General features: G+C 47.6%; 7 protein-coding genes across 7 annotated transcripts; 3 read left to right on the plus strand and 4 right to left on the minus strand.

The window, feature by feature from the left end:
* Positions 1–2,907: 2,907 nt before the first annotated feature.
* On the minus strand, positions 2,908–4,498 carry N7519_007436 (uncharacterized protein; the record flags this gene model as incomplete). The annotated part of the gene is made up of 2 exons (XM_057294212.1): positions 2,908–4,385; positions 4,444–4,498. The coding sequence occupies 2 exons, from the start codon at positions 4,496–4,498 to the stop codon at positions 2,908–2,910; spliced, it is 1,533 nt and encodes a 510-aa protein (XP_057149023.1).
* Positions 4,499–6,675: 2,177 nt separating this feature from the next.
* Positions 6,676–7,109, plus strand: N7519_007437 (uncharacterized protein; the record flags this gene model as incomplete). Its single annotated transcript, XM_057294213.1, has 3 exons — positions 6,676–6,818; positions 6,881–6,978; positions 7,042–7,109. 3 exons carry the CDS (start codon positions 6,676–6,678, stop codon positions 7,107–7,109), a joined length of 309 nt encoding a protein of 102 aa, XP_057149024.1.
* A 363-nt stretch (positions 7,110–7,472) lies between these two features.
* Positions 7,473–9,065, minus strand: N7519_007438 (amidohydrolase; the record flags this gene model as incomplete). Its single annotated transcript, XM_057294214.1, has 1 exon — positions 7,473–9,065. The coding sequence occupies one exon, from the start codon at positions 9,063–9,065 to the stop codon at positions 7,473–7,475; it is 1,593 nt and encodes a 530-aa protein (XP_057149025.1).
* A 2,207-nt stretch (positions 9,066–11,272) lies between these two features.
* On the plus strand, positions 11,273–11,821 carry N7519_007439 (uncharacterized protein; the record flags this gene model as incomplete). Its single annotated transcript, XM_057294215.1, has 1 exon — positions 11,273–11,821. One exon carries the CDS (start codon positions 11,273–11,275, stop codon positions 11,819–11,821), a length of 549 nt encoding a protein of 182 aa, XP_057149026.1.
* Positions 11,822–13,192: 1,371 nt separating this feature from the next.
* On the minus strand, positions 13,193–14,939 carry N7519_007440 (uncharacterized protein; the record flags this gene model as incomplete). Its single annotated transcript, XM_057294216.1, has 3 exons — positions 13,193–13,405; positions 13,469–14,358; positions 14,420–14,939. 3 exons carry the CDS (start codon positions 14,937–14,939, stop codon positions 13,193–13,195), a joined length of 1,623 nt encoding a protein of 540 aa, XP_057149027.1.
* Positions 14,940–16,370: 1,431 nt separating this feature from the next.
* N7519_007441 (Rieske [2Fe-2S] domain protein) lies at positions 16,371–17,747 on the plus strand (the record flags this gene model as incomplete). Its single annotated transcript, XM_057294217.1, has 1 exon — positions 16,371–17,747. The coding sequence occupies one exon, from the start codon at positions 16,371–16,373 to the stop codon at positions 17,745–17,747; it is 1,377 nt and encodes a 458-aa protein (XP_057149028.1).
* A 265-nt stretch (positions 17,748–18,012) lies between these two features.
* N7519_007442 (uncharacterized protein) lies at positions 18,013–18,677 on the minus strand (the record flags this gene model as incomplete). Its single annotated transcript, XM_057294218.1, has 3 exons — positions 18,013–18,122; positions 18,193–18,300; positions 18,383–18,677. The coding sequence occupies 3 exons, from the start codon at positions 18,675–18,677 to the stop codon at positions 18,013–18,015; spliced, it is 513 nt and encodes a 170-aa protein (XP_057149029.1).
* Positions 18,678–18,923: the final 246 nt, after the last annotated feature.

An 18,923-nucleotide genomic window follows, 5' to 3' on the forward strand; every position in this document is an offset into this window, starting at 1 on the left:
TGATATCCGATCGGGAGAAGTTCTAGATCACACACGCGAAAAGGGTAGGGAAACAGAGGAACCAGCCTCGTAGACAAAGAGAAAGAAAGAGAGATTGTCAGAGAATGGAACTGGACCAGCCGGTAAGCCTCTGGGAATTTTCGCGCGCAGCGGAAGAAAGAAACGAAAGTGAAGAGGAAGCTCGAGGATTTGGTGAAGGAAGAAGAAGGGGGGGGGGAGAAGTACAAGTCTAATAATAATCGAAGCTGGGAATGGGCGAAGCGCCTAGGGACGTCTGACGGGTCAGAAACTAGTATGTTATTTTGGGTTATTCTTAGTCAACCGGCTGGAGGACTTATTATCCGCTGTTAATGGTCCACGGGTGGTTGTTCGTGTTATTTATGTTATTAATTTGGTATTGTCTGTTATTTACATGGTACCTATTTCGTCATTTACAGGGCGGAACAGGTAATCATGCTTATCCAAAAGGATCAGGTACATTAACCTTTTTTATACTTCACTATCTTTATTGATGATACATATAAAAAAAGTGTATCAAATTAACATACAAATAGTTTGTTTCTCTTATAGTTTCTGATATCAAAATAAGACTTTTTGTCAAAGGGAATATAACCCCTGTCTGAATTCTGTACAATATTTTGTTTACAGAGTAGTATTCACAAAATTCATGATTGGCCCAATCGTCATAGTGACCAGGCTGCATAAACAGGTGATAAACATATCACTTGCCATATTTAGAGATCCTTCTAGTACAGAAAAGTCGTGTGAGTCCAACGGGAAAAAGAGGTGGAGACCGCCAAGACTCATCAAACTGGCGCTGCAACCTGAACCACCCGCCCTGTCGTTTCAGATTTGGTGTGGGCGCTTACATGCATTGAAACCTCCCGAATTTTCCCCTTTTTCTCCGAGCTCTAGTGCACTTTGTATACATAGTATAAACGGCTGTGGCATTGGGAGATCGTCCCTGCGGTATTTCGGACTGATCTTTTTTAGCCCAATGAGACTCGTCTAATGGGAAAAAGTACCTTGTACAACGTAGTATCTTGATTACTACCTATATGTATGAATTGTACATGCGCCTCAACCCTCCTTGTACGGAGCACAGTGCTTTTTACTATGATCAAATAGATGTGTATTTGTGTACCTTTACTATTCTGTATCTGTGCAACTACTCTCTATCTGGTCCACATTTCCCCCAGCCAGCCATATCATAAATAAGATGAGCAACGGTCCAGACCACATGGATAGACAGGTACGGGAGTCTTCCCATAGGGTGAGCCACAGGTTGGGAAACAAGGCAGAATTCCAAGCTGGGATAGTACCCCACAGCATGTGGACTCGGTAGTCTACTGACTCGTGTATGGTTGTCAGAAATTTCAATGAGATCGGGACAAGCACGGGTCCGAGATGGTTGCACACCCATATGTCCCGAAGAAAATACGATCATATACGGAGTATAGAGTTCAATGATGCTATTTCCATCCACGGAGATCATTATCAGATCACCGCATAAATGGATCTATGTGTCAGAATGTCTCATCCTCCAAAAAATTTAACCTTGGAAGATCCGGTTGGATCTGACTAGATCGTCCCAGAACCACCAAACCACTATCGACCGCACTATCAACAATTGCCTAGCGATCATCGAACCAAAGAAAAATACGAGCATAGGAAGAGAATGAAGATCACTGTGTATATTGTACAACAATTGCTGGTGTCTAACCCATCGGAGTCCTACCAGATCGAGGTCAAGATATGTACTCCGTAGACATATGTCCAGATCCACGATATCCATGAAATCCTTATCGCATCCTCATGAATATAAACTCTGGCCGGGGGTTTCAACTCTGACCAGGATTTCGCGGCCCCGGCAAAGGAGAAGCCGTCGGTATTGACACCTAGCTTGTTCAAATGCCGTCCTCAGATGCTATTCTGAGCACGAGTCATCGCACAGGGCACCGGGAATCAAGCCGTTTGATCGTCCGTCCTGAAACGATCTAGAAATCCGACAATTGAGAAAAACGTGGGGACGTTATTCCTCCTCTCATGCAAGGAGCCTCATGCGGAAAGATATGTTGGTCGACGACCTACCTAGGTATACAGGAAGAAGGAAGGCGGCCCGTCTAACCTCCTGTTCTTGGAGCAAGACTAACGGGGTAATTCGGCTATTGTTCCTGGTCCGGTCGTCGAATCGTGGGTTGCGATAGTGGTATTTTGTTGGTGTGATGTTTTCTTGGTGTGGTGTTTTGTTGGTGTGGTGCTTTTTGGCGATGGGTCTTTTTTCCCCCTTTTTCTTTTTCTTTTTTCTTTTTTTCTTTTCCCTCGATTTTCTTCTGTCTGGTCAGTCTATAGCTGACCTCCTCAACAAAACAATGTCAATCCACAATTATCACTTGCCTCAAGGACCTTTGGACAAATGTGGAAGGGCCCATGTGGAGGTTAAGGGAGAAGTTCATTTCGGGCTAGCGTCGCCTCCTCGATCTATACCGCAATCTGGAATATCTCCGACGTTTCTTGAGTTCGATGAAAAATCCCCCTGATTCAAACCATATTGATATTTTGCTTACAATTTAGATCCACTCGTCTCTTGGCATTCATCTTGAATTCACTCCATGTGTTCTTGTTTATGCAGGGGGCTGAGGTGGGAATGTCGTCTATAGTTTAAGGTTTGCTTAGGCTGGAACAGACTGGAACATATCAAAGTGCCTTTTAACCTTGTTCAAGCCTTTAGGCTAAAAAACTACTCCTCGGAGTTGCGGATGACATTGCTTTACTTGTCCGCAAGAATCATGGATAAAGCTGAATTGGACAAAATAAAGTATTCAGCGAAGACAGCAAACATACTCTTAAGTCTGTTGGTATGTGTAATACGTCCTTCAAACCCCTTTGTTTGCAGAGAAAAAACCGTTAGACAGAATCGATACTCTTCCTCCTCTTTTCTACCATAGCTTCCTTCATGAATGGACTCCGTGCACGGATTTCTTTACCCCAAACAAGCACCAATATTGGCGCAAAAGAAAGAGCCAACGCAATGAAGGCTAATAGAGTACTAGCCCACTGGAGGCCAAGGTGAGTGTACATGCTCATAGTAGCTAGAGGTAGAAACGCCGCCAGGGTGTTCTCGCCAGTAGCAATGATACCCATACAACTTCCCGCGTATTTGCTGTATGCATCGACCACATAGTCGGAAATTCCCGTCACCACAATGACACTACCGGCTCCTACCATAGCGAGACCAACAGCCGGGGCGATCCACGGGAAGTCCGAATACGATGTCCACGCGTATGTGAACATACCACCGGAGATCCCGAATACTCCGCCCACAATGGCGAGATACAGCCGAGCCTCCGGGATAGGCGTACCGGGGATTTCCTTATTGCGCGATGCCGAGTCGAAGTAGAGCTTTCCCGAGAACAAGGTACACACCCATCCTAAAAGCTCCCCGATCACGACTGCTGATTGGACGTACCCAGCTTGTGCTGGCGTCCAACCATACAGCTCTTCGAATACCTGCTCAACGGATTGAGTGAACAGATACAACGTACCGACGGTAAAGGCGGACCATAGCGTCGACACAAACACCACAGACTCGGTGAAGAATAGGAAAAGAGGCCTGCTCGCGCTGTGGCCAACGATGCTTAAGATCGACTGGCCTTGCGTGTCGATTTCATGCTGGGTATAGGCATTCTTCCCTTCACGTCGCAGAGCCTTAGCCCGCCGTCCTAGGATTGCAATTCCACGACACTCCTTAAACAAGAAGAAGTACAGAGGGAAGAAAACACCATACCAAATGAGTTGGATATAGCCAATCCACCTCCACGTGAGTGCGTGGTAGATAGAAGCTCCAATAACGGGTCCAATGCTACTACCCGCCAGGTAGGCAAGGATGAAAAGACTAACAGGGACGTTGCGATTTCGCTCCGTGTCCCAAACATTCCCAATCACCGTGCCAGAGGTATTGGCAAGAATGGAGACGCATCCTCCGGCGAAGAATCTCGTTATTACTAGCGTGTAGAAATTCTGTGCCACGGCCTGCGGCACGACAAAACAGAGGAAGGTCACGTACGTGCCCAGGAACACCCATCGCACACCAAAGTCCTCCATAAGGGGAAGGACTAGCAGGGAGAAACAACCACCGCCAAGGGCCCACGACGTGACGGGCCAGTAGGAGTGAGGAAAGTTGGCGTCTGAAATGTTAAAGCGTTCATTCATGGGATCGTGGGCTACTGTGATGATTGTGCCGTTGATCATGGTCATGAAAGTGGCGAACACGGCGAGAGCTGTGAGAAGCCATTTCTCGCACAGAGACCAGTTGTATGGATTTGCAGGATCACGCGGACCATCCCAGGACACGATTGTAACATCTTTGTTGGGGTCTTGATGATCTGTGTTGCTGTTAGTCGATATTCTGGATCCGAGTTGCTGGTGGTGTTCCGGTTTTACCTAAGGTAATTCTCTGATCGTCATGGCCAGAGATATCACCACGTGCGAACACCATTCCGATCCCAAGCGACTCAACTAAACTCTTCAAGGCTGGTCTTGATTCGCAAATTCTTGTTGTCCTCCTGGTCCGCGTGGGGATCCAAAGTGAACCGAACTTCAACTTGAAGATATGATGTAATTTTTCCTCTCAAAAGGTTGATATAGATCGTAGTCGCTACCAGCAAAATCGGGTTTCCTCAACATCAGCCCTTCAGAAAACAGAGAATCCAGCTTCATTTAAATGCATCCGAGCTGCCACAAAAAAATTCTGTGCGCGCCATCTCGACTGAGGATCCGATGATCCGAACAGAGCGATCCTCTCCCCACCAGAACCCGGTTCTCCAGACAGTAGCCCCATTTGGACTAGTGACAATATGCCCCAGGGTCAATTTGAATTGACACAACCTGGTTGGTTAATGGTGTTGCTTTGACCGGTTCTTCTGTTGATACGCTTAGATGAAGGAATTAGCTAAATGACCTGCTGCTGCACCCCACATTGACTTTGTCCCTACAGGATTCATCCCGAGGCGAATCATGTTCGGTCTACCTTGCCCTCGAACTATACAATTTCCGTCCATCGGGTCTCGAAGACGATCTTTTGCTCCGGCTATCATTATCGCTCCGCGTCTTGCGATCTTGCAGCTTCAGTATCGGATAGCTAATCGTTCTATGTATATTGTACCTAGTCTGTATCAAGAAGCCAAGACGTAGTGGGGTCTGAAGGATCGCCTTATGAAGCCAAGAGAATGGCTTAATTTACTTTAATGGGAGCATTTTAGTAAAGGAATTACTCTCCAAGTGACTGGAGTAGTCTCGTTTTGCTCAGTTTTTGTCCTCTCTCATAGCCGTGGTCACCTTCTAACCTATTATTCAAATTGACTATCCTTCCAAGGTTCTGTAGAATCATAACCCTATTAATAGCACTTTGGTAGTCGCTTCAGCCGCATATGGGTTATTTACGAACTTCCGGGGTCAATTTTCCGTAGGAACGTTCCAATGATCAAAACCATGCCGAAGCGAATCTTTGAATTCGGATCCGAGCTCTGATTCCAAACTACTTTGTTGTGGGTCGATTCCGATCGCATTCCATTGCCTAATAGATACTAGTATGTTTTCTTATTTAGGCAATTACTTCCCTGTTTGCATATATCTGCACTTGACAAAGGGACAAACTAACATTGACCATGCGGACTTCGGAACTAATACTAGGTTAGATGAAGTCTTCATTCGACTCAAGCCACGATGATTTGCCCGGTTGACAGCAGCCCGGCATCGTTGTGGCGTCCATCAATTACTGTCTGGCTCTACTCAAACGGTCATGCCAATGGCCATTTTTGATACTGGAAAGTCAGGAACAGAACTCAATTTTGTTGTCTTATCGTATTCGCCATCTTCCAAGTCCCCCGCGAGGTCTACGCACAATGGCAACTAACCTGTCATCTCGGCTTCGGAAGGAATTTACGAAGAATGACATTGTGTGTTGCGAGGAGGGCCAACACTGAAGCCTTGCTTTGTGAGAGAATTAGAGAGAAAAGACCTTTATTCCTAAGAGATGGCGCTGACTTGTCTCATACTTGAAAAATCAATGCTACTACTTCTCATCGAGATCTAGAAGCCTTGGAATTTCCTCGTAATGGTCCGGCCTCGAGGGTAAGCCACCAATAGATATATATCTAGGATGGACGATGAGGATCATTACATCTATATTTTCACATCCCTCCTCCACTTATTGTTTCATTCCACAATCCAAATCACAGTAGAAAAGACCAGAATATTACTAATTTTGCCATCTTGTCACCCATTGACGAGCACTTGACCTCATACATAGTTGGCCATATAAACTATTTCGCCTCGTGTAACGAGCAATTCGGCTTCAGGTGAGTATCACAACAGTTAAAACCCCCTTTCCCCCCTTTTTTGTTTCTTCATGGTCAATAGCTAGGATGGCCGACATTCATTGTTCAAATCCCAGGATCAAGATGGATCTGATAGGTTCGCCAGAAGTGTTTATATCATAAGTTTGCCACGCCCAACTTATGACATCGAAGACTCCCCGCATTCAACATAAGATAAATAGTTTAATTTTCTCTCAATTTCCAACATATTTCCAAACGAATTCGCTTCTCAATACTCCCACATATATCAACACTCCATTTGCCACCACTACAGTCTACACAATCTACACCCTCGAACATGGTCAAAACCGACAGAGATCAAAACCCCCTAGATCCCAATTACGAAAAGCGCCGCAGCTCTCTTGGAGAAATGGAGGACCAACAGAAGAACCAATCCGATGCCAAATATGAGGATCTCATGGTAGACAGAGAAGTCGCCCCGTGCGTTTAGACTTTCGAAGCTTGCCCAAGGATCCCGTAACTGACAAATTCAAATATAACAGATCTGGCCGTGAAATGTGCGCGGAGCTTGCCCACCAACATGCCTTGGAAGGTGTGCACAAGAACACAGAGCGTCGGTCTTCACAGGAGGTAGATCACAGTATGTCTTTGTTATACCCGAACTACGAACCCCGGGATCTTTATTTGTACTAACGAGTATCAGCTTCCTTCCTCTCTGATATAAGTACCGACCGTGGACTCCAGGAACAGCCTGAAAAAGTCGAGGAGTAATTGGCGTTCATTTACTTTGTTGGACTTGGAACTACACTGAAGCTCTGAGGGACTAGATCGGAACTAGGAATGATGCCTTCATGATGCGATGATAAGCTGTAAATTAAGAAATTGTCAATTGATACTACACAATTTCACTCATGAACTGCGCATCGTACATTGTGATAAATCGTACATTTGTGATAGTCGCAAATTGTTTCGTGAGGCAAAAGCGTGTACTGGTGATGTCACCGTGATGTTCACCCCGCATAGAAGCAAAAACGTCATAAGGAATAGAAAAAGCAATACTACTAGTGACCTCTTTATACACTCATGTATTCTTTTATCTGATTATGAATCTGTAAGTCACACCTATCAATAGCTTCATGAATCAAAAACCTTCTTCCCCCGATACCAAGTTTGGCAGACACGCGCCTGAAGCAATGTCTCCGGCGTCCACTGCGTATCAACAACCAAGAAATCCGCATATAATCCCTTCTGCAGACTCCCAGTCCAGGAATCAGCAAACCGCGCATAAGCCGCACCAGCCGTAGCAGCCGTAGCAGCCTCAACCAACCCCAACTTGAAATGCTCGTTTACAGTATGATCCATCTCAGTCTGAAGCGCCGAGCGCCTCGTAGTAGCATTGTAAAGATTAGGGAAAGGGAAATGAGCCGCAGTAGGAGCATCAGTGCCGATAGCAATAGGGGCACCTCCATCTTGAAACTCCTTGTAGGCGAACGCGCGCTTACAGCGCTCAGGGCCCACAAGGCCAGGCCAGGCTTTGAAAAGCATCGGATCCGAGTGCACAGGCTGGATCGAGGCGGTAATACCTAGCTGACCGAGTCGCTTGGCGTCTTCTGAGGTCGTCAGCTCCAGGTGCTCGATTCTGTGTCTCCGGCCTGGCGTGCCGACTCTCGACAGCACGTTGATTGCTTGATGGATAGTTCTGTCGCCTATGGCATGAATTGCGCATTGGATTCCCGCTGAGTCGGCACGCTGGACTACTTCTTGGAGCATATCCTCTGGCCAGATTGGCTCGACGGGATCGGATTTACCAGTGTACGGTTGGAGGAGAGCGGCAGTGCATCCGTCGACGACACCGTCGCAGATGAGCTTTATTCCGAGGACATGGAAATCGGGCTGGTTGTACTCCCGGTGTAGCTGGATTGCTCGATCGAGGTGTTTGAAGTTGGCATTTTGATCCGCTGAGAAGGGGACGAGCCAGTGAACGCCGATGTGGAATGGGATGGTATGATCGCGACGGTAGAGATTCAGAATCTCCCAGGTTCCTTCGTCCATGGCCATATCTACTACTCCGGTATACCCGGCAGCGGTGTATGCAGCGACTGCAGTGTCCAAGGCACTCAGTTTGTCTTCCGTGGACGTAACACTTTCTAGATACGGCCATGCAAGGTTCACAACGGCAGATTCGTCAAGCAGCCCTGAAGCTCTTCCATTTTCATCGCGGTGGATTCTTCCACCGGGAAAATCAGGGGCAGTATGAACCCCCATCTCATCGAGAGCAGCTGCGCTGCACCACATGGAGTGGAGGTCGAAGGAATCAATGAAGATGGGACGTGAGTCGATACCATCCAGCATACTTGCTAGTGCGACTCCATTGGTAGATGATTGGATCCAGCCTCTGCATAGGATATGCGGCAGAGAAGGATGGGCTTCGGCGTAAGATTTGATGACTGCACGGATTTGATCGAGTGAGGTGCATGCGATGAGATCGGCCTTGCGCAATGACTGCCCGTAATGCAGGAGGTGTACATGGGCGTCGATGAAGCCTGGAATAACAGTCCGATCTTCCAGGTCAATGACATTTGCATTTTCCGGGATAGTTATTCCGTCGAGAGAGCCGACATGGGAGATCTTGTCATTCTCGATGATCATGCTCTCGGCAAAATTCCCCTCATTATTCGAGGCTTGCGAAGGGATGAAGATGCGCCCATTCTTGAAAACGGATGTCATGATTCCTAGTTTTCTGTAATTCTTGAACCCGCGTGGAGAATTGCGGCGATTTCTACGGTATTTATTGCTTCTTGCGGGGAAGTCGGAGTGTTCTTCTTACCTAGGTAGACCCGGACATCTCCAGGACTTTCCCGTTTGAGGACATTGAAGGGTGGAGATGGTGGGATTTAGGCTGGGCTATCTCCACAAAGAATGGTCATGGAATTGTTTTAAGGTAGCATGTTGCTAAGGACCGGCCAATAAACTGCACAGTGATTGGATGAGAAGAGAGGGGTAGATGGTTGAAGGGTCTACGACTTCTAAGAAGCTCATGAAGCATTGTCTTCCTCATTTTTCCATCAACCAGCCAAGTGGCCGAGCAGTAACTCAGCCATCACATCTTCCTTGGTCTAGTGGTGATGATTTCCGCTTGTCATTAACACCGATAAGCGCGGGAGACCGGGGTTCGATTCCCCGAGGGAGAGATTTCTTTTTGCTCTTATTCTTTTATACCCTTGTTTTTTACGACGAAAAGAGACCATTACGTCTACTATTTTTTTTAATGAATGGGAAGAAAAGGGGAGTACCCGTGGACGGGGTGAACGATTACTATAGATGTTTGATACCAGATGCCACTTTCGTTATATATATTCTATCAAAATTGGCAGAGCAGGTCTAGTCTACCCATTTCTTTCAAATAATTATTTCCTTCATAAACAAAGAGGTAGGGTAGCACTTTTTTACTTCAACGGTTTATGTTTCTTCAATTTCTCATATTGTTCAAATCGTCCTGGTACATCAATAATGGACGAAATTTCCTTCCAACAACAGAAACAGCCTCATGTGGACATATAAAGTGGGGCTGTGGTCGTTGGTCTGGCAGTGAATGGCGATCTTCTTGGGCACAGAAGCCACTATCTTCATGTTTCTCTACGAAGAAACCATCCTTGCTCTGTTGTTCAAAGGATATATACATAAACTGTAATAGATTATGCCCAGAGTGGCACTATAATACAGTCCATACTGCTAGTGTGAGTTGATATATATATGAGACCCTAGCGGGTGCGTTATCCATGCAACTGTGTAAAATGTGATTAATGTGGGTGCCCATCATTTTAAGTCAAGAATATGAAGATCCTAGTCATCCAGCCTGAGTAGTTCATAACTATGACGAATGTTGAGGATAAAAACATGTACTTATGAGTGGCTATGTTGTACAAGAACACCCCAAGCACTGCCACCGTCCATCGCATAGCAGTCAAACAGGCCCAACTTAATGCCTCTCAGCATTGCTACGCACAGTAGACCGTTTGCTTTCGTTACAATCTCACTGTGGGCATCTACGATGCCCTTTTAGCCAACACAAACAACGTGGCCTGTAGGGCTGTGTACAATGCAGATCCTTTTTGATAGTTATCCTGTGACAATAACTTCGCACGAATGATAATGGGCGACATGATTTCGTGGGCAGTGCATATTCTCTTATTGAACACTCGGATCGCACCAAGAACCCCGTGCAGGAATACCTTCTAAACACTAGTCAAACACCGTACAAAGTATCAATGAATATTTCTAAGTACGTTTTGGCCCCTAGAAAATGATGTCATATAAATTTCCAAGAGCCTCCAACTCCAATGATGAACCGCGTGCAAAGAAGGCATGCGTAATGAGTCTTGGGGCTCGGCGGGCGGGTAGAACACCGGACCTTCCTGTTCCGACTGTAGTGTCAAGCTCAGGAGGATGATTAGGGCTTGTAAGAGTTCAGGGTGCAGAAAAAAGGGGATATCAGTAAGCCGATAGCAGCTTCGCCCTGGATTGTACAGAGTACAGTGGTGGGTAATTTTCGCCGTAGTGGAGCTGGCCCCCAACGTTCGAAATTATAGGGTCGAAAATATAGGGCGAAGGATTGCACTATAAAGATATCCGGTGTGCCTTTTCTCCATTTGCTTTGGGGGCGACGAGGCAGCGATTGGCCGTTAGCGGTGGAGCCCGGGAAGATAGTGCGGCAGGCTCATTCGGGCTTCGCCGCTGGAGCCCCAAGCCTCGCAATACCTTCCAGGGTTTGTGACAACGCATCGGGGGCGCATTTAAGTATTTAAGCATAAAGACCCCGGAGGCTGATTCTTTCTTTCTTTCAATTACTCAAGCACACCAAAGGCACCTGTTCTTCAGCTCCGTTGTATTATTCTCTCTATCTTATACCCCAAGCATATACTTCAACCGTCACCATGCAGTACAAGTCTCTCGCAGCTGTCCTCTTCGCCAGCATGGCCATGGCCGCCCCGGCCGACACTGATTCCGCTCTTGAATCCGCGGCCGGCGAGCTCGAGGATCTCATTCCTCCCTCTATTGCCATGGTTATCGCAACTGCCGTCCCAACCTCATTCTGGGCCGAAGCCACCAACACCGCCGCCTTCCTTTCTCAGGTCGAGCAAGGCATGGTATCCAACTCCTGGCCTACCTGGTACAGCAGCCTTCCCGACAGCGTGAAGGAGTACGTCACCACTGCTGTTGAGGACTACTATCCTTCTTTCGCATCTTCCGTTGCCGCCGAGATCACTTCCTCTGGCGGCAGCTCCAGCCCCAGCGCTGCTGAGGCCACCTCCACCGACGCTTCCAGCTCTGATGCCTCTAGCTCTGATGCTTCGTCCTCGGCTTCCGGTTCGCCGTCCGGATCTGCTGCATCCACCACTGCCGATGGTGGTGCCGCCCCTACTGGTATCGCCATGAGCCTTGCTGGCGCCGCTGGTGTTCTCGGTCTTGCTCTTGCCCTGTAAGAATAAGAACAGTGAATGGGCACTTTTTGAAGCATCTACAGTGGATTCAGGGGCCTTTACTATCTGCATTCGATCACTACACAATGATTGTTTATTTCTTATGCTTTTAGCAAAGGATTGAAACCCGATAGCGCGCTTATACCTTCTGTACTTACAACTAATTTTTGTGAATATACTGCATAATCGCTTTTGAGTACACTTTCATTGTGTTTATGAATCTTACAGTATGGAGTAGCGGTCTCGCAGGCACGTGTTCAGCCGAGTATTACCAGCTATCCCCCTCCCCGGCAACCCAATTCGAGGATTCCAACCACCATTTCATTTCTCCTTCTCAGCTACGCTAAAGGAGATACGAAGGTGAGTGGCCGTCCAGAAAGGAGGCACTACATGCAGCGTACTAGTGTGGGTACTCTCAAAATTGGGGGCGACCATCGAGAGAGAGAGAGAGAGGGAGGGAGAGAGAGAGGGACGTATACTAATTGAGACTGTTGGCTACTGAGGTAGCTGCGTAGGTGGATGGCCTGGTTAGCGCGACAACGAGACATTCGCCGAGAAGAGGAGGCTCGTACGGGACCGGGCTTTCTTTTTCAATGTTTACTGCATCTGGGGTTTCCATGATTGACTATGGATAGGTGCCGTCGGCCACACCTGGATGTTACTTTCCCTTGACAGGGCCTCTCAGCCAATATCACGATTTGGGGATGAATCATAAACAGCGGAGGTACTTTGGATAATGAGACTAGAAAAGAAAAGCGGAACTGTAAAGAGAATCTCGCGGCGAGACAAAGAAAGGAGGTCGAGAGTGTTTGCAACTTGCAAATGTTTCAAACAAACTGAACATGATTGACCAATGATAATCCGGTGTATGCACGCCATGATTTGGAAAACTTCCGGCAATCGAGCCAAGACGGATGGTAACAAAGTAACGTGTAAGGAAGGAAATCAGCTCAGCACTTTGATCTTTACGTTATATCGTCCTATGCCTGTTACTGAGTTCTATAACTCCTATATAGTCAAGATCACATTAAGTGGCCAACTAGGTTGTCCATTATACGTATATTTTCTGTATCTTCACTAATGACAAAAGAATACACCCAGAGAAAGTCCTTTCAAATGGTAGGAATGGTATTATTAGGTAAACAAGTGGCTGATATGGAGATACGTATTGACCAGTTGCATGAAGAATATGCGGAGACCACAAACAGAAGTAAGACTTCCTGCTAAATGAGAATTTTCAGATTAGTCAATACTTAGGGTGCTATTAAATGATGAAACATACCATGAGCGAACTTTTTGGGTCTTAGAAATGATGTGATGGAAGTGGTGTCAGTGGAAAAATGACCTGCAATAACTGACATCCAAGCCCACCTATCAGTACACGTTCGGAAGGCCACTCTTGAATGATGTCGATGCAGCCGTCTTAGAAGGCCAGTCCAGCTGGTATGGGACGGGTGAGCCCCCAGGCTGCTGGGGGGACCGGAATAGAGGGTATGGGGATACATAGGGCGGCGCGGCGGCAATACGAGAGCTGGGGGCAGCATCAGCTGCTGAGATTACCCGGCTCGTAGGGAATGTCCGAATCGGCTAGGGTGGATTGTCATTCAAAAAGGCCAAACGAAGATGCGACGGGAGTTGTACTTTCAATACCACGATTTTGCTGGGGTTCTCTGCTTCGACCGTTTTCTCTGCTTTGGCGGCCCTTTCATCCATCCGGTCGACCCAAAGCTTCACGGTCAGCCAGCGGTGGAAGACACCGAATTTCTCGACATAGGCCTTCTCAATTTCGCTCGGGGGCTTTCCTGCGTTGATCTGGCTCTTGAACCAGGCTGGGGCGTGCTCCTTCTCGTAGTCGGTGAAGTTATTCCGTGTTCGCTTTTGTCCTTTGCGTTTCTTTCCCGTGCTGGAGTATGTGGGCTCAGGTTTAGTGGGCGTATCGACCTTTCCTTTCCACATTGGCAGTTCTTCACTGAGGTCGATGGTCTCGATCTCTGCTGGGGACGGGGCAGTCTCGGTCTTTTGCTTTTTCAGGGGCGGTCGCGTCAGGTCCTCGTTGCCATGGAGCTGGTGTTTCGCTGACCCATCTCCTTGGAATGGCTTTGGACTCTGTGTGTGATCCTGGCTTTGTGCGACCTGGGGCTTTCTGCTGCTGAGAAGTCCAGACACCGACACTCCCATTCCATTTTCATATGCTTTCTGGTCGCTTTCGGTGATGACATTCGAATTTTCTTGTTGGTCTGAGTCGTTAACCGCATCATCATTATCGTCATCACTGTCGTAAGATACTGGCCTTGTCGTATCGCCAGGGGCCGTGAAAGGGATGTCGGATCCACTTGAGACACCTGAGCTTTGGGATGAACTGCGTGCACGGGTATACGTCTCAACAGATACCGTGGGACGAAGTGACTCGCTCGGGGTAGGATACTGTAATCCAGGGGTTTGCGGTGTTCGAGACCTTTTCACGGGGTCTTGAACACCTTGGAGAAGTTTGATTCGGCGTTTCTTCAGTGCCAGCTGAAGTCGCTTCAGTTTCTCCACGTCTGATTTCATTAGCATGTCTCTTACGACCTGCGAGTGTAAAAAAGTATGGGAAGTACGCACATTTGACCTTTCTGTCGATTTCATCCAAGATGTCTGCCTCTATTGCCAGAGTGACTTCGGACTCTCGTTCAGCGTCCGCGGGACTTGGCCACAGGTAGGAGTTTGCCGGGAGGAAGCATCGGTTGAGGAGGATGCTTTTGTGAAGTGGTTCATCGATTTTAACGAGGTTCCCTTGATCGTAACAGTGGTAGGAACCGTCACTTTGTTTTTCGAAACTGCCGTGTCGGAAAATGTTGACCCAGCTGATCGAGGGATCATTCTGATCTCTAGACGACTCAGTGTCAGATGAAGACGGAGGATGAATCCCCAGTGTTTCCCTTAGTCGCGACTCGATAGTGTAACTTTCGAGTGGCTCGTCCGAGAAGTACTGGGTGAAAGTCTCATCGTTGTCGAGGACAGCCTGATAGGACTGCATTAATGCGAGGCCATCCTGTGGTAGGGACTCAAATCTTTGCAGCTGGGACCGGACGCCCTCTCGATAAGTCCCCCATTTGATCGGATGGTTGGGAGTACCATCCATTTTCGGTATTGTTCTGTATAACATTAGTTTTTAGGTAAAGCGTTAGAGTCGGCTAGCGACGTCTCACCTAATAAGGTAGAGTAAAAATCGTCAGGCCTCTGGATATTGGGACGTGAACTGGGATGTGAAAAGTTGAAAAGTGGAAAGACTAGAAGAATAAATGAGCAAACGCTCGGAATTATTTCTCCTAGACCTTTTCAAAACCCCCTGTCGCAGGGTGTGCTCAGGTGTGTGAGTGTTGGTTTGTGAAGGCAGTCGTCACAGGCGTGATAAATACCAGTACCTAACCCACGTATTTTTCAACCCTTCACGCACACTAGGTATACTGAAGGCTGTCAAGTCGCTCCAAGCGAATTTACATAAATATAAGACTAACAGCCTAGATATTATAGGAAAATAGACTTCCTAATTGATGAGGGAAAAATTTGCGACACACTTTCCTGGTCGCGGACACTATTAATTGAGAGCAGCAAGCGAGGCCCACATTTTATTGAGGCGCCTAAGGTCCGCGCTGTTGGCTGCCGCTCAATCACACTTTAATTTGGTCATTTGTGGGGGGATGAGTCCTTCGAACCTCTAAAGGAATTGCTATAGACGCCGACGGGCATGCTAAGACTGAATGAATTACTACATATGCACCCGAGTCTACGAATAGCGAATAGCCCTTTCACCGCTATCTATTCATCTTCAATTAATCTTATTATTCCCAGTAATCTTGCTGCAGCTGTATGATTGGTTTTATTAATTTATGGTGAAAATCTTTGGTACCAGGGCACGGTATTTTTACCGACAGATTTTTATTAACGATCATGATAGAGTTGGTTGTTCCTAATTAAATACAATCTTCTTTGTTTGCACGTACGTTATATGTAATATTAGTACTGATAGTCCTCGTATTTATCCCATCCGTGATATATTAATTGCGTAATTACACTATAATTTACGGGCTACATAACAAGTTCAAGGCCTAAAATTATTGCTTTTTTTCGCTAGTCCTTCACTATGTACTTTTCATCTCTGTTTTAGTTTCGAAGGATGGAAACAACGTAAAAATAGGTACGATCGGACAGGTCACTTTACCCCTTTCCATGTTGGATAACACGAGGGGGGTGATTGTGGTGGCCCAGAAGCCCGGGCTAGGCGAGACGTTTGTTTGCCATTATAATATATAGTGGGCGGGCGACTACGAAGATATTGTTAAATTATTTAATTAGGAATTAGCGACCAAGTTGGGCTAAAAATTTAAAGATATCCGAGGTCCCCTATTAAGTGACCCCTATTAAAAGTCCCCTATATAAACGGCCTATATAAAGATCGAAAAGTGGGGCAAATACACATGATCACGTGATCGTTAAAATCAATCGAGGCGAAAAGCCTCAAACAAACCCTCCTAGTTACGCCAAACAAACATCAACACTTGACAAAATCAAGATGTGGATCAACTGCGGGAAACTCTCCGACTTCACGCAGGCGCGGTACGTGGTCCGCCTAAGCACAGGCAAGAAACTGGTCTTATTCCGGCTCCCGACGATCGACAAATCAAGCCTGAAACCCAACGACACCAATGATGGCTGGTCGTACTACTCCATGGAGGCAGAATGCCCGCATGCTGGCGGCCCAATGGCCGACTCCTCAGTCGACATCGAGGACTCGGCGTATGTCGTCTCGTGTCCGTGGCACGCATACGATTTCAATGTAGAGACCGGCGAATCCAGCGTCGGTATCAAGGCCTGTACGTTCCCTGTGGATGTGCGCGGCGAGTTCGTCGCGCTGGATTTCCCCGTCGAGGACGGGGTTAGTGTTGGGGTTGCTAGTGTTGATCCTGTTAGTGAGAAAGTCAAGCTCAAGCACCCGCGCCCTGCGGAGAAGGCTGCTCCTACGACGACGACTTCGGCTACTGTTTCTGTTTCTGCTGCTTCGGGCCGAGAGGATCCCGGCATGGCGACTTATCTCGGCGACGATGCCACGCTGTGTGACTGGGCCGCTCATGTTCTCAACACCGCCAATCCAGAGCACAAGATTGAGCTGGCTACGCATCTTTTCTCTATTTTCACTGCTAGAGAGGCTTCTGATTCACCCATGCCGCTTGGAAGGGGCACTGTCACTCCGCCTGATCAGCCGCCGCGCGAGAAAATGGAAACCGTTGACCCGAGCCAGATGCCGAAGGCGGGACGAGGCGGGACCTTGAAGAGCCGCATTGCTATGCTCCATGCATTGGCTAATATCGAACTGTGGGCTATCGACCTGGCTATTGATATCTGCATTCGCTTCGCGACATTCCAAACAGAAGGGACGTCGCAGGAACTCCCGCGCGCATTCTTCTACGACTGGTTGAAGGTCGCGAGCGACGAGGCTAAGCACTTCTCTCTTCTCCGCACCAGACTCGAAGAGATGGGATCTAGCTTTGGTTCGCTCCCGGTACACCACAGTCTGTGGCTATCTGCAACTGAAACTGCGTACGATCTCCGAGCGAGAATCAGCATCATCGCTCTGGTGCACGAAGCACGAGGCCTGGATGTTAACCCCATGACGATTGAGAAGTTCCGCAGAGCTGGTGATGGTGAGAGCGTGGCGACCCTGGAGATTATCCACAACGATGAAATCACACATGTGACCACTGGTCATCGGTGGTTGACGTGGATCTGTGCCCAGGAGGGGACTGATCCTGTTCAGGTGTTCCGGTCGAATGTGCAGAAGCATTTCAGGGGTCCGATCCGCGGGCCATTTAACGAAGAAGCGCGCTTGCAGGCTGGAATGGACAAGCGCTACTACGATAACTCTGCTCCTGCGGGAATTGCAGCTTCATGACCGGGCATGGCGATGAAATAGAAGGGAAACGCTTTACGTTGGAACATGATGTCACGCGGTTGATCGGCACGATCTTTTCTCCTGCTAGTGTGTTTTTTTGATATCCCCGTCTTGAACTAGCAGTATGTACATAGCAAGAAAGCATTTCATTTCATTATTCGCTGAATCGCTATTGAGTAGTAAACATTAAGACGTCCCAACTCCTGGCCGTCGATCATTAAGTGCCATTAAAGGGGGCCAAATCACCCCGAGCGACCGTGGAAATCTAGACGTATTCGGCCTTCACCTGAACCTTGGAGCAGCTGGAGGGGATGGTGGCGGTGTAGTAGCGGTTCAAGTAGAATAGCTGGGGCGCATTGTGGTACCAATCACAGACTGTTATGGAGATGTTAATGCCATGGTCTTTAAAACGAAAACATGGAACAAAGAGACAGGATTTTCTTACCGAGCCAACCACCGAAGCCGCTCTGTTCCGACCATTGGAAGTTGTCGCCCTTGATGGAGTATCCTTCGCTGCCGCCGCTGCCGGCATTGATAACCATAGGCAACCAAGCTAAAGTGGATAAAAATATCAGGTTAGTCCAGACTGAAATGTGACACAGGAGACTTTTTCCAGGGTACGTGGCGATACTCACAGGCGTAGTTGGTGTTGCCGGTGGCGATCAGTCCCCAAGACAATTCGCTCTTCAAATCCACGACTGCGTTCGTCCCGTTCAGATAGACTGGACTGGCCATGCTGGCATCCTTGGAGAGCACGGCGTCGTTGAGACCTGCGCCCGTGTGGTAGGCGTAGACATATAGGTTGTTGTGGTTTTCATTGGTGGCGCCGCTGGTCTTGAGGTGGAAGTGCTTCGACTCCTTCGCAGTAGTAGTGATAGGAGCTGCGATGGCAGAGGTAGCCAGCAGAAGAAGGGATGTGAGGAACTTCATTTTTGGTATGATAGTTCTTTGTGAGGTGAGAGGGAATCGGTGAAGATTGGTTTAGAGGTTGAAAGTTGGGAGAGTGGAAGTTGAAGGCTGGAGGTAGGAGGCTGGGGATTGTTCTGAGTTGAAAGTGGAAAAATTCACGTCCAGGAGGGAATCTAGGAATATTTATGTGCACAGATTGTTTTTGACGGATTTATAGCTGTGGAGATACACTGGAGATACACATCATAGCATGTGTTTTGTAGATGA

This window comes from Penicillium mononematosum (assembly GCF_028829835.1).
Source record: "Penicillium mononematosum strain IBT 11891 chromosome Unknown utg000003l:1.0-8172316.0:1.0-8177699.0, whole genome shotgun sequence".
Classification (NCBI taxonomy): Eukaryota; Fungi; Ascomycota; class Eurotiomycetes; order Eurotiales; family Aspergillaceae; genus Penicillium; species Penicillium mononematosum.